This window comes from Mastigoproctus giganteus, chromosome 3, assembly GCF_048544385.1.
Source record: "Mastigoproctus giganteus isolate SK-2022 chromosome 3, ASM4854438v1, whole genome shotgun sequence".
In the NCBI taxonomy this organism is placed as follows: domain Eukaryota; kingdom Metazoa; phylum Arthropoda; class Arachnida; order Uropygi; family Thelyphonidae; genus Mastigoproctus; species Mastigoproctus giganteus.
This window is the reverse complement of record NC_143577.1, coordinates 257,612,757-257,627,616: the sequence shown is the minus strand read 5'-3', so window position 1 is coordinate 257,627,616 and position 14,860 is coordinate 257,612,757. Positions and strand designations below refer to the sequence as shown.

Genomic DNA, 14,860 nt, shown 5'->3' with positions numbered 1-14,860 from the left:
CAATCCTGTCCGTGACGAAATCTGAACAGCACCGGCGGTATGGCATGAGGATTGTTCTGTTCAAACACGTCTCTATTAAAAAACTGTCGCATCATAGGAACATGAAATCGTCCAAAATATTAAAGTAGGCGTCGTTGTTCAATAGCAGCCCTCCATAATCACACCTTCAATGAACTTCATCGTTGGCACAATGCACTCCGGCCTCAGATGTTCTCCATGCTTCCTCCACACCACACCCATCTATTTGGTCGGATTAAGTTACAGTGAGATTTCTCACTTTAGAAATTGGTCCTTAGAACCAATTTCCAATTCCAATATTCTATGAACCATTATGGCGTCGTTGCACCATGAAAGGCTAGACGGCTGATTACAGTTGGTGATATTTGAAATGTACGCCACCGCTCTGCCGTGGGAACCGAAACTGTGGATATCCCGCAAGCTGTGTGCAGTCATACAAACAATGAGGCCATCAACCCTGTTGATGGCTTGAGTTTGTACCTGATGTTTCGTAGGAACGGTGGAAAAGATAGTCGTAATACTCTTCCCAGTAGTACCCTGGAGTAAGCTTCCAAGGTCGTTCTGTGCGTTCTGGATCGAGTAGTACTGTCACGCACCATCACCAATAGCTTCCTGTGGATGGTGTAAACCAGCAGCAGTTGGGAATTGTCAAGCCCGCAATGTGACATTCGAAACTCACCCCCCCCTCTCGAAATAAGTCAGCTCGGCTGTACCTGCCGTACAAAGACCAACTAATTTGCGCGACCCGTATGCCTTCCTTTTATATCGGTTTGGGTCAGTGCTTATTGGGAAAGCTGCGATGGACTGCGAGAACAGCGGTGTCCAGATTCTTTTTGGACAGCAGTAATGTCAGCCATTTGAGGAAAAAAGAAGTGTCAGTACTATTTTAAATATTGTTTCTCTTTCTCGCTGCATTTTTGTGTTCTTCCAGTTAGTTGGTATGTGCACGTAAATTCTTTCTCTTCCTAAGTATAATCGCTTTGTTCATTTTACTTTGTTTCAGGATTTAACGACGGGTCATCCTGGAATATTCACAGACGTGTAGCCGCCATAACGCCAGGCAATAACCACAGCAGGCAGGGTTCAAAACTGCAGAGGCCTTTCATATTCTTCACCAAATTTGAGTGCAAGCCACACTGTCCGTAAGTATTCTTTATAGTTGTTGACAACTGAAAAAAGAGTCCCATTAATAATAAATAAATAAAAGCTATAATAAAATTAAATTTAAAAAATAATCAATATGAGAGATGCCAACAGGTGTACTTATATATAAACAAGTATATAATATTGGTGTTACACCGAGAGTATGTAGTTGTTTCATGCCCATATTGTATTATCCCTTGTGCATTTACAGTATTATTCTGTACACCTGCGTCGATGAGCCCGACCGACGATAGGCCAACAAGCCTTGAAAAAACGGTGCCGTCTGGGTGTGGTGGTGCCCCTCAGAATAAGTAACAATAGTCTTCTCTGTTAGTGAAGCTTTACTTGTTCCAGGTAGTGCAATACATGTTAACTCGTTGTAAAGGTGGTCACAAAATGAGATGCAATTAAATCGATGTCTTGTTTACAGTACGATTGTAGTTTACTGTCACTAAACGGCCTTCGTAGCCGAGTGGTCAGAAGCGGGGTGCAGTAGCACACGCTCTTTGAGTAGACCGGGGTTCAAGCCCCTGACTGCTGAATACGGTCGATCTGCCAACCCGCACTGGACCAGCGTGGCAGATTATGGTCCATTTGTGGTAAATCTGGTAGGAAACTAGCTATATCCATAGTGTTCGTTTATGAAAATGGAGCAAAGAGAGTTTGTCGCTCACTGTTGTAGATGGGGCAATCAATGAGCATACACTGGGACTATAAGATGGGTGTTGCAGTTTGTGCACTGTGGCCCAAGCAGATAAAGTGTGTGAGGCCTATCTTTAATCGGGCTAATTTGACTTCTTCATATCGGTTCTCACGTATACTGTATTTCCCTGGTTTGAGTTCTTTTTTTTACACCGAGTACCTTCCTGTTGGCTTGATTCTGCTAGATGTGATGACATTGTTCAAGACATCGTTTCTCTTTATAATATAACTGTAGTCAGATGCAGGTGGTAGTGGTGATCTCTTCACCTTGCTTCTGGCAGCTATGTGAGTGGCCCATCCCACCATCTGCCTGAAGAGGCACCAAATCCCCGAGGATGATAGCCAACAGACTGAAGACGGCCGACAGGTTCTTACGAGTGAGAGCGTTGCAGTCAATTCGCAGCTTATGGGAATTGACTTTGATAAGTTTGCACAAGATGAGAACTATAGAAGACAAACTGCGGTGTGGCTCCTATTGCCTAGCAGTTCTGTGTCAACAACTGCGCGCGATTGCGTGTAATTATTTGAACGAGTGTGTATCTGGCATGGGTTGTTTCAGTAGATGTGATGTTAAGCTGAACTTTTAACTACAACTGACAGCACTCTACACAGAAACGTAGTGATCACACTTTCATTCTATATTTTAGCTTTTCTCTTATATTTTGGCTATTCTGTTTCATCTCTTTTATATTTCACTTTATGCTAATCCTCTGGCATTTTCTGCCGGGAAGGGACTTCGTCTCTTACCAATGTACTAATTTATTTATATTTGCTAAGACAAATAAAGATTCTTTCTTTCTTTCTTGGTATAAAGGGTTTGTCTATAGGATCAGTAGCAATTTTGGCAGCTCGGTTGGAATGTTCGTTTCCAACGTGACCAGGGATCCAACAAAAGAGAACTTGTTGTTTCTTTTGGTTTAACTTTGTCAGAGGCGCCTCCGTAGCCAGGTGGGCAGGAGCAGCAGTGCGTAGCACACGCTTCTTGATTAGACTGGGGTTCGAGCCCGTGCCCACCAAATACGGAGAATGCGGAAAGGTCAGGGAATGACCACCGCATATCCCTGGAGCAATATGGCCTTAGTTGCTAATGCTCCTAAAAACACAACAACAACAACTTAGTTAGAGTATTCCAGATATGTCTAAGTAATTGGTTATCATTCTTCGTGTAGTTCTGTTTTACAGCTTGGATAGCGCTAATATGGTCTAACACTGTGCAATATGGTTGTTGAGAGTGTGAGATTTAAGGCTGTGTGGACAGCGCTCAGTTTTGCAGTTTTGCTCCAGGTTTTCCCATTTAAGAGAGAAAAGGCTTGTTCCAAGTGGGGTGGTTTGGATGCCCTTTAAGTTTTTCTGCATAATTTAATAAAGCCATTTATCTGTACATGTAAAGAGGTTTCATGGGCTCCGAAAACCGGTGACGTAAGGTATGCCCTAGTGCAAGACGAAGGTGCACAGGACCAAGCCAACGTAAAGCTCTTGGTCTAGCACAGCTAAAGACTATACAACCATAGTCTAGACGTGACCGTATTATGCACGGTACAAATGTAGTAGGGTGTAACGATCGACGCCCCATGTTGTGCCTGATAACACTCTTAAGATTTATTAATACAATCCGGAGCGCTTGTATATTGTGTTCGACGAATGTGAGTTTTTGGTGAAGCGGACACTTGGGACCACTGGTACGATTTAATTCCAAGTCGAAGTTCGGGTGTAAATGTACGTTTTACGCTTCCTCTCCCAATAGTTTTTTTTCTTCTTTTTTTTTTTTTTTTTTTTTGTGCGAGAGGAGAAATCCATGTTTTGGGAGAGTTCAGCTGTTTTGTTGAGGGCTCTGCTTCGCACCACGCAGCTTGCCAACTCTCTCTCTCTCTCGGGATTCTACTGCTAACAACCTTAATCAACGACAAACGCTTCCTAGCAACAGCCAAGATGATTACAGGCACAATTGCGACACGTTCATTTTGGGACACCTGTAGCTGCAGGATTCCCCCGCTGCCCTAAGAGCCAGTCCCGCGCTCTGTCCGAGTTCAAAAAAAAATCAAAGTATTATATTAGGGTTAGCCGTAATTTAATACTTAAACCCAATTTGTGTCTGTAAACTGCGTGTGTTCTATGGTCGATTTGTCTGTTTTGCTGGATGAAAAAACCCGTTTCTGGAGGAGAAAACCTTGCTATCTACGCCTAAGACCGACTAATCAGCCAAAGAGTGAAAAAGGCCTCGAGTCATCGACGGGATTCGAACCGGAGCCTTTTCCACCGGTGTGTGGAGGACGGTGACGATACCACTGCGCTACCGCGTTCATATGGACAGGTGTTTTTGTAAGGGGCGGCTCCTAGAACGCTAGTTCAACTCCGCCTCCTATCTGTGTGAAGAACAGAATCACTGCAAATGGGCCAGATGTGTGTGTGATGGAGGTTTCCGTGTATTCTGGGTGTGTTCTGTTGTTGTGTGCGCGCTCCATTATTGAGAATTATCACATTTTGTTGATTAAGTAATTTTTCAATAGTTTGTCCACCCTCGTTCAGATTTTGATTTCCCCATAACGGATGGGGGACTGTTTAAGTCCCCTAGGATGGATAAAGATGGGGAATTGTGCCACTAATTCTTCTAAGTCAGGATTGCTTATATTTTGGTTAGAGGCCAAGTATAATGAGACTATGGTTAAACACTCGTGCAGGAACTGCCTCAAAGTTTGTTTTTAGTGGAATTAGTTTCTAGGATATCTGAGAGTTGATTATCAGCGCTATTGCTCGATGTGCAAGGTTGTTTGGATTGTGTGCAACACGAACTTGCCTATGTATTATGTAGTTCGGAAGGGAAACAGCTATACACTGGGGTGCAAAATTTAAGGACTTCTCATAGGAGTGGCTTGGATATCGAGAAAGAATACCAAAGGAACCTCTGAGATACAGAAATGATGAAGGAAACAAAACGGTACAGAGGGACTTTATTCAACAACGGCAACATAGCACTGGCTGCCATGATACAGATGCATCACTGCCAAAGATGGAACAAAGGGAAGAGGTGGTCCTCAGTAGGAGATATGGCCACCCCTAATGTCGATGCTCCGCCTGTCCATACTTAGAACAATATTGTTGATAAGTTCTTGCGGTAACATTGTTCATTCCTCTGTTAGCGCCATCTTCAGCTGGCGAACATTTTCTGGTGGGTGTGGATGTGCCGCTAGTCGTCTCGGCAGAGCGTCCCATATGTGTTCGATGGTATTTAGATTGGCGGAACGGGCAGTTCAATCCATACGAACAATGTCCCCACTTTCCAGAAACATATCTATATATATCATCGTTAATAACCAGTGCCACGATCACAGGAACAGGCTTCAAGAATGGCCAGAAAAGTGGCAGCTATGTTTGAATGTGCAATTAAGGCCATATTGCTCCGGGGAAATGCGGTGGTCATTCCTTGACCTTTCCCCATCCTCCGTATTTGGTGGTCACGGGCCGAACCCCCGGTCTAATCAAGAAGCGTGTGCTACGCACTACTGCTCCTGATCACCTGGCTACGGAGGCGCCTTCAACAGCTGCACTACGATGGGGGTGTGGCGTTATCATCCATAAACACAAACTGGGGGCCATGGCACCTCGGAACAGACGCACATGGGGAAGGATTACCTCAGTACAGTAGCGTGCACCGGTTACAGTACCGCCTTCCCGTATCTGAAGTAGTGTGCGTCCATCCAAGATAACGCCTCCCCAGACGAGAACACATCGACCGCCATATCGATCCCTTTCAGTGATGTTTGCGGGGTGATATCGTGTGCCAACCTCTTGCCAGATTAGCTGACGTCCAGAATCGCTGCTGAGACTGAATCTATTCTCATCAGTAAAGAGTACCTTAAGTAAAGATTTTGTAGTTGTAACCTTTAGAAATAGTGTTGGTCCTCAAGTTTTGCACACCATTGTATTTGGTGTCAGATTGGTTTCCTGTAGACAGAAGGCAATAAGGTCATATCGGGAAAGGATATCTCCGATGTTAGTCAAATTACTACGATAGCATCTACAGCTCCGCTGTGAGATGGTAAGCATTATTTGAGTTTGGTGGAATCCTCCATTTGTTTTCGAGGGACTGTAGGTTTATATCGCTCCTTTGGAAAATAAGGTTTTCCTATATCCATCTCCTCGTCGTTGAACAGTTCTGTTCATCCATCTTCTAAACTATCTTCTAAGTCCATGTAGTCTGTTTGGTTTGAATCACGAGTGGCAAATAGTAAGTATTTTAAACAAAAGAAAACAAAAGTGGTAAATAGTGTAGTTCTAAACAAAAGAAAACAGGTTCTAAACAAAGGAAAGCTTTGTTTACAGTCTGTTTTCTTTTGTTTACTTTGTTTACATCGGCTGTAAACAAAGCTTTGCTTTGTTTGGTGTTTTGGTACCATAGACAAGCGGACCTAGCCCATTAAGCTAGTGATTTGCTTGGTGGCACAGTTACCCCCGTTTGGGTAGTAATTGATGTGTGATGTATGTTTTCTGGTTATTTGGGCATAAGTTGGCTTGTTAGTATTCGGGGTTGAAAGGATTTTTGGCCTCCTGGCAGATAACATCCTGTTCAGTTTTGTATCGCTGTAGCTGTTTTACACTTTTCCAAAGGGGTCACTCCTTGAAATGCACCAGATGTGCATTTAGTACAGTTTAATGTTCAGTCGGTTCTAGTATGCTCAATGGATCCACATGTGGCACAGTCCGCAGAGGAGCAGACAAAAATTGATAGCACATTTAGACAAAATTTCAGAACCATACTTCGTGTGCTTCAAAACCCACAACATGTTTGTGTTAACCTACTAAGCTATTTTGATAATTATTCATGACCTGCAAGCAGAGAACAATTTAGAAATAGTTTATTTGAATTTTAACAAAGCGGTATAAATTCAGTCCCTCATGAGAGGTTACTTTATCAGCTAAATTTGCGATTGCTGTAAAGATTCTAAGATGGATTGCTGGGCAACTACAGGGCAGAAGGCAGAGGGGTTGTGATTAACGGATATTCTTCACAATGGTGTAACTTCAGAATTGGGTCTCCAGCGATCGCTGCTTGGACCACTGCTATTTCTAGTTTTCATAGGCGACATCGACGAAGGGACAGAATACATGATGTCAGAATTTGCAGACGACGTAAACATTGCTTATTTATCTAACGATAAGCAATATTTACGTCGTATAAGGTTAATAACCAGTGCCAGGATCATAGGAACAGGCTTCAAGAATGGCCAGAAAAGTGGCAGCTATGTTTGAATGTGGCAAATCCAAGATCTTACACTTGGGAAAAATCAACCCCAAAATATATTATGCAGTTGGAGGGTTTAAATTAAAAACAGTAGAGGAATAAATGAGCCTGAAAGTACAGTACCAGAAGATATGAAGTTCCTTGAGCAGTGTAAACATGTCGCCAGGGAAGTCTATGGTATCCAATGGATGATTTGTCGAACATTATCCTGTACAGAAATGAAAATCATAAAAATTATTAGGCAAATGTAAGATGGCATTTGGAATACTGTGTAGAAGTAGGGACGATGACTTCTTGATAGGGTCCAGAGACGGGCAATTCGCATGGTATGATAGAGTACTGCGCGGTGGTATCGTCACCGTCCTCCGCACACCGGGTGGAAAAGGCCCGGGATCGAATCTCGTCGATGATCCGAGGAACTTGGTCGGTTTTTTTTCACTCCATGGCTGAGTTAGTCGGTCTCAGACGTAGATAACAAGTTCCCCCCCCCGGCAACTCGGGTTTTTCTTCCCGCAAAACAATCAAATCGACCAAAGGACACACAGAATTTCCGGCCATAATGCACATTGCACGGCAGATGAATTTAATTATTCGGGTGGCCTCACAAAAATAATAGTTTGTTATGGTGGTGTAGAATAACGATGAAATGAGGAGACAGCGAGAGCTTTCGGACAGGTATAAGGGACATTTATAGGGGTTCCATACCAATTAACAAAATGGTCACATACAGAAATCGATACTCGAAAATATGGTCACGTGACATCAGTATGGCATATGATCCCCTCCAACCGTTAAACAGCCCTTCTCGATATAAGGGAATCTCTAAGATTCTGTGGCAACAATGTCAATTCTTCCACCAGTGCAGATCCTGGCTCGCCATACCAACGAGCAGTTGGCTGTCGGGTGCAAGGGCGTCCCACACATGATCAGTCCGACTTAAGTTTCAGATCGTGCTCGCCACGGCAGTCGCTGGATATCTTCAGTTTAGTGGCATAATGTTACAATCGGGGATAATAAGTAAAATTAATTAAAAGGTAAAAAATAAGTTATTCATGGACTCTACGCGCTGATCATCATTTACAAATAAATCTAAAGGTGGTGTTTTCAAGATGAAGCTCCATGTCCTTGAGCTCCGTATGTATTGGCGTTGTCGTGTATAAAAAGAAAATCCAGGTCAACCTGACCCATAAAATGGCACGAAGAGTTCGAGGATCTGTTCTCCTTCACTCTGCGCAGTTATTATTATTATTATTATTATTATTAAATTTATTAATAATGCTTCACCCCCGAACAGCCTTCAGCTAGGAGGTTGCCTCTATACATTTTTAGATTATACATTTTTAGATTAGACAGTAAACACACAAGTTGTACATAAAATATGCATACACAAACATTATTTTCTATAAAATAATAAAACAAATAACATCTAAAGTGAGCAAATAAAGCAGATACAAATATATACAGTGACACAAGCAAAAGGTAGAGACATATAAACACATACGCGTCCTAATATACAACTAATACATATAAATACAATCAAATTATAATTTAAACAAATTAATAATTCTTCAGCAAAGTTCATGGGAAGATTCCATCCTGAAGGAGATAATCTGGAAACGTCTACAGTTGTATGTGGTGGTATATGTCCTGTATCTTCTCAGATCTGTATGCTTTCTCATCACAGAACTTGTGGGGGTCAATCTTCAGGGTGTTGTGCGTTTGGAGGATGTTAGACGGAAAAAATCTTCTAAGCATTGCTAAATTCTGTAATAAGCTTCTTCTTAGGGGAATCAACGCATCGTTGCAAGGGACGCGGGAAGGTCTAGGGCGTACAAAGATTGTGGACATTTCGGGTGTCAAGACGATCGGTGAGGAGCTGACAGAGGTTGCGCAGATTTCCTACAACGAGTAACTGATTCCAAGGGGTGCAGCCAAGGTTTGCATACATGTTAATCTCCAGATGGTGGCAATCAACACGGTTTTACCATCCTTAAAATCTTGTACTCGATACCCATGATTTTTTGAAAGTTAGTGAGGACCAGATCATCAAGGCATACATTGGAATCGGAACAAGACATGTTTGTATGTAGTGAGTGGCAAATTTGTGGTTGTTTACTCCAGTAATATCCTGTCTTATCGCCCACATTGCTGAAGTTTTTGCCTTGGTGTCGGCGAATTGCTGCTGCTAGGTCAGGGCTTCATCTTAGGCAAGACCTAGATCATTGTGATGCGAGACCTTTTGGACCCTAATACCATTGGTGTAGATGTCTATCTTCATCTTATTCTTCAGGTCGGTGAAAGACATTTGTGCTGACTTATGGATAGGCCAATATTCTCATGATAAACGTCAAGTTCTTTTATTAGGACTGTGACATGGGCTTTGATTGCTTCAGATTTGTCACCGTGTTTCGACGAGATGAAGAATTTTATATCATCTGCGGAACAGCTGCAATCAGGATGCGTAGAGGGAAAGGGGCCCAAAGCGACAGCAAAATATAAGGCAGAAGGAGGCCACCTTGGGGGACTCCTCTGTAGATGACGTGGTTCGATTGCAATGTCCTGTGTTCAACTCTCAAATGGTTTCCATGCTCTTTGTTTGAGAATGGAAACCATGACTTTTAATAAGCCTCCCTGTATTCTGAAATGCCTTTCAAGTATTGATTGATACATCATAGCATTGATTGAGACATTGTAGAAAGGAGCTTTAATTTCTAAAAAGGTTACATCAGTCTGTTCTTTGGCATTCAGAGTCGTTTGGATCCGAAATAAATTCGTCACAGTCGATCTCTTTGGAATCGCAGTGTGTAAATACAGAGGTCTTTTCTGGAAAAAATGCATGACAAGAATTGGTAGCAGAGCCTTCTCGAACAATTTTAATAAATTGCAGCTTATAAAGATGGGACGAAAATCCTTCTTGTCTTTTGGATGTGTGACTTTGGGCACGGGTTTTACAATGTAATGTTTCCATATTTCAGTAATAACTCGTCCATATTTCAGTAATAAGAATTTTTTTCAGCCTGGACTGTACTTGTTAACAGGAGAGATTGCTTCTACAGGGATGGGATACACTTAAATAGAAAGGGTGCAAGAATATTTGCTGATGCTATCGAGGCAGTGTTAGGTGGGTCGGAAAACTGCTAGCTTGGGGGGAGACAAAGACCAATAGATTGACAGTAGCCACTGGCAGAGGTGAAAGAGATTCTTGCACTGCTTCTATTGGAATGAGCAGAAGCCTGACAAACAAGATGCATGGTATTTCAGAGACTGCTGGGAGCCATTGCGGTACAAGTAAACACATGGCTTGTGTTAGAGTAGCTAAGAATAGAAACAGGTGCAGGTATACTTGCGTGTACACCAATGCTAGGAGTTTGGTAAATAAATTTGATGAATTTGAGGTATTGCTCAAAACATCAAAGGCAGATATTGTTGGGATATCAGAGACGTGGTGTCACACAGATATAAGGGATGCAGGACTGCAATTTGGGGAGTACAACGTCTACAGAAAGGATAGACAGGATAGGAAGGGGGAGGGGTTATGCTATTAGTTAAGAAACACATAAAGTCCAAGGAAGTGAAGCCAGTCGACATCGCTGTACAGTGCAGTGTGGAGTCAGTTTGGTGTGACATAAGCATTGGGAGATCAAAATTGAGAGTAGGAGTGTGCTATAGGCCTAATGACTCTGATGAGTATAATAAGGAACTGTGCAGGGAAATACAGTGGGCCAGTAAATCAGAGAGTCTTATAATGGGAGATTTTAATTTCCCAGATATTGACTGGAATTTGGGGCCTGGTTACTCACACACTAGCAGGACTTTTGTGGATTTATTGGATGATTGTTTTCTACATCAGCATGTTCGGGAGGCAACTAGAGGGAGCAATACTCTTGATTTGATTATCAGCAGTGATTCTTCATGCATTAAGAATCTGCAGATAAATGAACCACTAGGTGGCAGTGATCACAGTGTGCTGAAGTGGGATTTACTCAAAGAGATAACTACCATTAGGGGTAAAGGGAAGGGTTATTGCTTCCGTAAAGGCGACTACGATGGACTGAGACAGTATTTAAATTCTATACAGTGGGACCAACTGATGATGTTACCAACAGCAAATTCAAAATGGGAAGCATTCAAAGAACTTATCTTGGAAGCTACTAGACTTTACATACCAACTAAGAAATATTGTTCAAGGTTTAGGCCAAAATGGATGTCAGATGAACTAATGAGGCATATGGCAGAGAAGAAAAATGCATGGGATACTTACAAATTAACACATGACACAGAAGCCTATGATAGATACAAGTTGATCTGTAACCAATTTATAAAGGAGGTTAGGCAGGCGAAGGCAGATTACGAGAAATCTTTGGCAGGGGATGCAAAGAAAAACAGCAAAGAGTTCTTTACTTATGTAAACTCTAGAAGGAAGGGGATGAATCAGATTGGTCCACTTGATATTGATGGGTCAAGTGTTGATGATCCTGCTCAGGTAGCTAACAAACTAAATGAATATTTTGCATCGACATTCACACATGAGGAGTTATTCAGCGAGGGGAATGCCAGAGGTGTATTCAACTCTAGCAGTAAGCTACAGAATCTTGAAATAACTGGGAGTAAAGTGGAGGAGAAACTGTTGAAGATAAACACAAGAAAGGCACCCGGGGTGGATGGGATCTATCCAGTTATATTAAAGGAAGCAGCAAAGGAAGTAAGCAAACCCTTAGCCATAATTATGAGAGCTTCCTTGGACTCAGGGGAGGTACCCATAGACTGGAAATGTGCAAATGTGACCCCAATTCACAAAGGAGGATCAAAGGCTGACACAAGTAATTATAGACCGGTGAGCTTAACTTCTGTTCCAGGAAAATTAATGGAGGCACTGGTTAAAGAAGCACTGCAGGATCATTTAGACAAGACTTCAGTTATAGCTCAGACACAGCATGGTTTTGTTAAGGGGAAGTCTTGCCTGACCAACTTGATTGGATACTATGATGCAGTCACAAAAGAACTGGATGCAGGGAATAACTTTGATATTATATACTTGGATCTTAGAAAGGCTTTTGATACTGTTGCACATGGAAGACTGCTACACAAATTGGAGCAGTGTGACATTGGAGGCAAATTGCTGCTATGGATAAAGGGGTGGTTGAGGGGGAGAAGACAGAGAGTGGTAATCAATGGACACTGCTCATCGTGGACTGATGTTATTAGTGGAGTCCCTCAGGGCTCAGTGTTGGGTCCATTATTGTTTTCTGTATTTATAAATGATATTGATGATGGTATATCGGGCTTAATGTCCAAGTTTGCAGACGATACAAAGGTTGGCAGGGTTGTCAAGGACACTACTGACACTATGCTGCTGCAACAGGATCTGGAAAGGTTGAACAGATGGGCTGAGAGGTGGCAAATGAAGTTTAACATTGACAAATGTAAAGTACTACACATGGGAAACAGCAACCCCAGAGCAACGTATCAACTCTGTGGTACTACACTGACAGTGGTAGAGAATGAAAGGGACTTGGGGGTGGTTGTGCAGGCAGATATGAAGTTCTCTGAGCAGTGCAGACGGGCTGCAAGGGTAGCTCATGGAGTATTGTCAATGATATACAGGAATTTTTCCAGCAGGAATAAGGAGGTGATTATTCCATTGTATAAGGCGATGGTCAGGCCACACCTAGAGTACTGTATACAGGTCTGGAGGCCTCATTTCAAGAAGGATGTAGAGCTGCTGGAACGAGTACAGAGAAGGGCAACAAGATTAGTGAATGGAACAAAGGGGTGCTCTTACGAAGAAAGGCGTAAGTTTTGCAAATTACAGTGTCTGGAGACTAGGCACCAGCGTGGTGATCTGATAGAGGTGTATAAAGCCTTGAATGGTTTAAGCATGCTCAATGCTGATGGGATTCTTCCTCTAGCTCAGAAAAATCACCTGAGAGGGCATAAATTCAAATTGACGAAAGACAGATGTTGGATAGACGTGCGGAAATTTGCCTTTAGCCAGCGGGTGGTTGGTTGGTGGAACAGACTTCCATCCCTTGTGGTGGAGGTTGATAGCCTAAATAAGTTTAAGGCTCAACTGGACAGGTATTTTGAACGAACAGAGGGGTGAAGTGGAAGTGGTTTTTTTTTTTTTTTTTTTTTTTTGGCTGATGCTGCATAAGCTTGCTTTCTTGCATCAAATGCCTCTACTAATGCTAATGCTAACTCCAGTGTGTAGGGTTTCTCTAAATATGTGTAGCAAGACCTCAATGATAAATGGACTACTTGCTTACTTTCATGATGAAGAGGGGGAAACATATCAGAAGTAGGGCCAGAAGTAGATTTATTTGGGAGACCATTAATGCCTGAATTACATTTTTTCTTTGGTTATTGTGATTTCTGTAAGGAGAAGTCTATTATCAAGGTTGGATCCGGATGGAGTCATGTTATTCATAATTTACCAGCCAACTGGTATTGTCTTCTCTGAGAGAGTTATACTTTAAATTAGGATCTGGAGAGGTTCTAAAGGTACTGTTTGCCCATTCCCTAAATAAAGTTTCATCCATGGTGAAGTTGGTATTCTAGTTACTATTGATTCTTTTAGACTCTTTAAGCTTTTTAGAAATTGCAAAGTTGTGCTTTAAGAAACAGGCCCGTTCTTTTTTGTAAGCGATGTAGTCTTCAGCGGTTCTGGTTTTCTGCCATTTTCTGTAAGCCTTTTGTTTTTTTGCAAACACTACCTTGATGTTGTTGTTAAACCACCAGTTAGACCGATGTGAGTTACGTAACCCCTATGAAAAACATGAAGAGGGTGCAACCGTTGATCATTATTCCCCCCCACACGAGAACACTGACTCCACTGTAAGTATCCCTTTTTCTGATATTGAAGGGATGGTACCGCATTCCTCCTTGTCTCTAGATGAAATAACGTCCAGAATCTGTTTGTAATCTAAAATGGGACTCATCACAGATCAGAACTCTACCCCCTTTGTCAAGGGTACAAGTCACATGTTCATGGCACAAGTTTCGACGAGCTTTGCAGTGGTTTTGTGTTAGTGGGATACAAACCACTGACACCTTTGCGTAGAGTCCACTTGAATTGAGCCTTCTTAACTCAGTCCGGTTGGAAATGTTTTCACCTGTGGCTGCAGCAACCTCAATAGACAATTGACGTCAGCACATCGTAGGAGCCGGATAGCGGTGTGGTCTATTTGACGTAGCCCTCTGGCGACCTTGGCTAGCTCTTCTTGCGATAGTGCTGAGAACACTGCGTGACACATTAAACCAACGTTCCACCTCCGCCTGAGACTGCGTAGCTTCAAGTCGTCCAATGGCCCGCCATCTAAAAGAATCATCTAAACGACGATGACTTGCCATCCTGAGTACTGGAGATGAGGCTATTCCACTGAGCAAGCCAAAAACGGGAATGAAGTGATGTGGTCCCAACCCGTGTTGGGACCACATCACTTCATTCCTTTAATATTTGCATAATGTGCGACTTTGTAAGGTGGTAGACCGATTTCTGTTGGATACTCGAAATTTGCATGAATTCGCCTTCGGCGACGCTGTTCACAATAAAATCTTCAAAATTAACAGAACAAAATGAAAAACATTTTGTTCTGTTAATTTTGTCGAGCAGTGTTCTCAGTACTGGCTGGCCCTGGCTTACCCGCCCGAATCACAGTTCCATCTGAAGAAAGAACTGGAATGGCGCTCGCCAACTCAATCCTGTGCCTACTTCATTCCAGGAAATGGGTACAGTTTTGCTACTGACTGATTGCCCAT

The 14,860-nt window shown here is 42.5% G+C and overlaps 1 protein-coding gene across 1 annotated transcript in view; it reads left to right on the top strand.

Moving 5' to 3' along the window:
- The window catches only part of LOC150089096 (salivary peroxidase/catechol oxidase-like), a 52,338-nt gene that overhangs the window by 3,813 nt on the left and 33,665 nt on the right, over window positions 1-14,860 (top strand). The window contains exon 3 of the mRNA XM_090369814.1: window positions 1,022-1,160. Within this exon, the coding sequence (XP_090225940.1) occupies window positions 1,022-1,160 (139 nt within the window). The remainder of the gene's footprint in view (window positions 1-1,021; window positions 1,161-14,860) is intronic.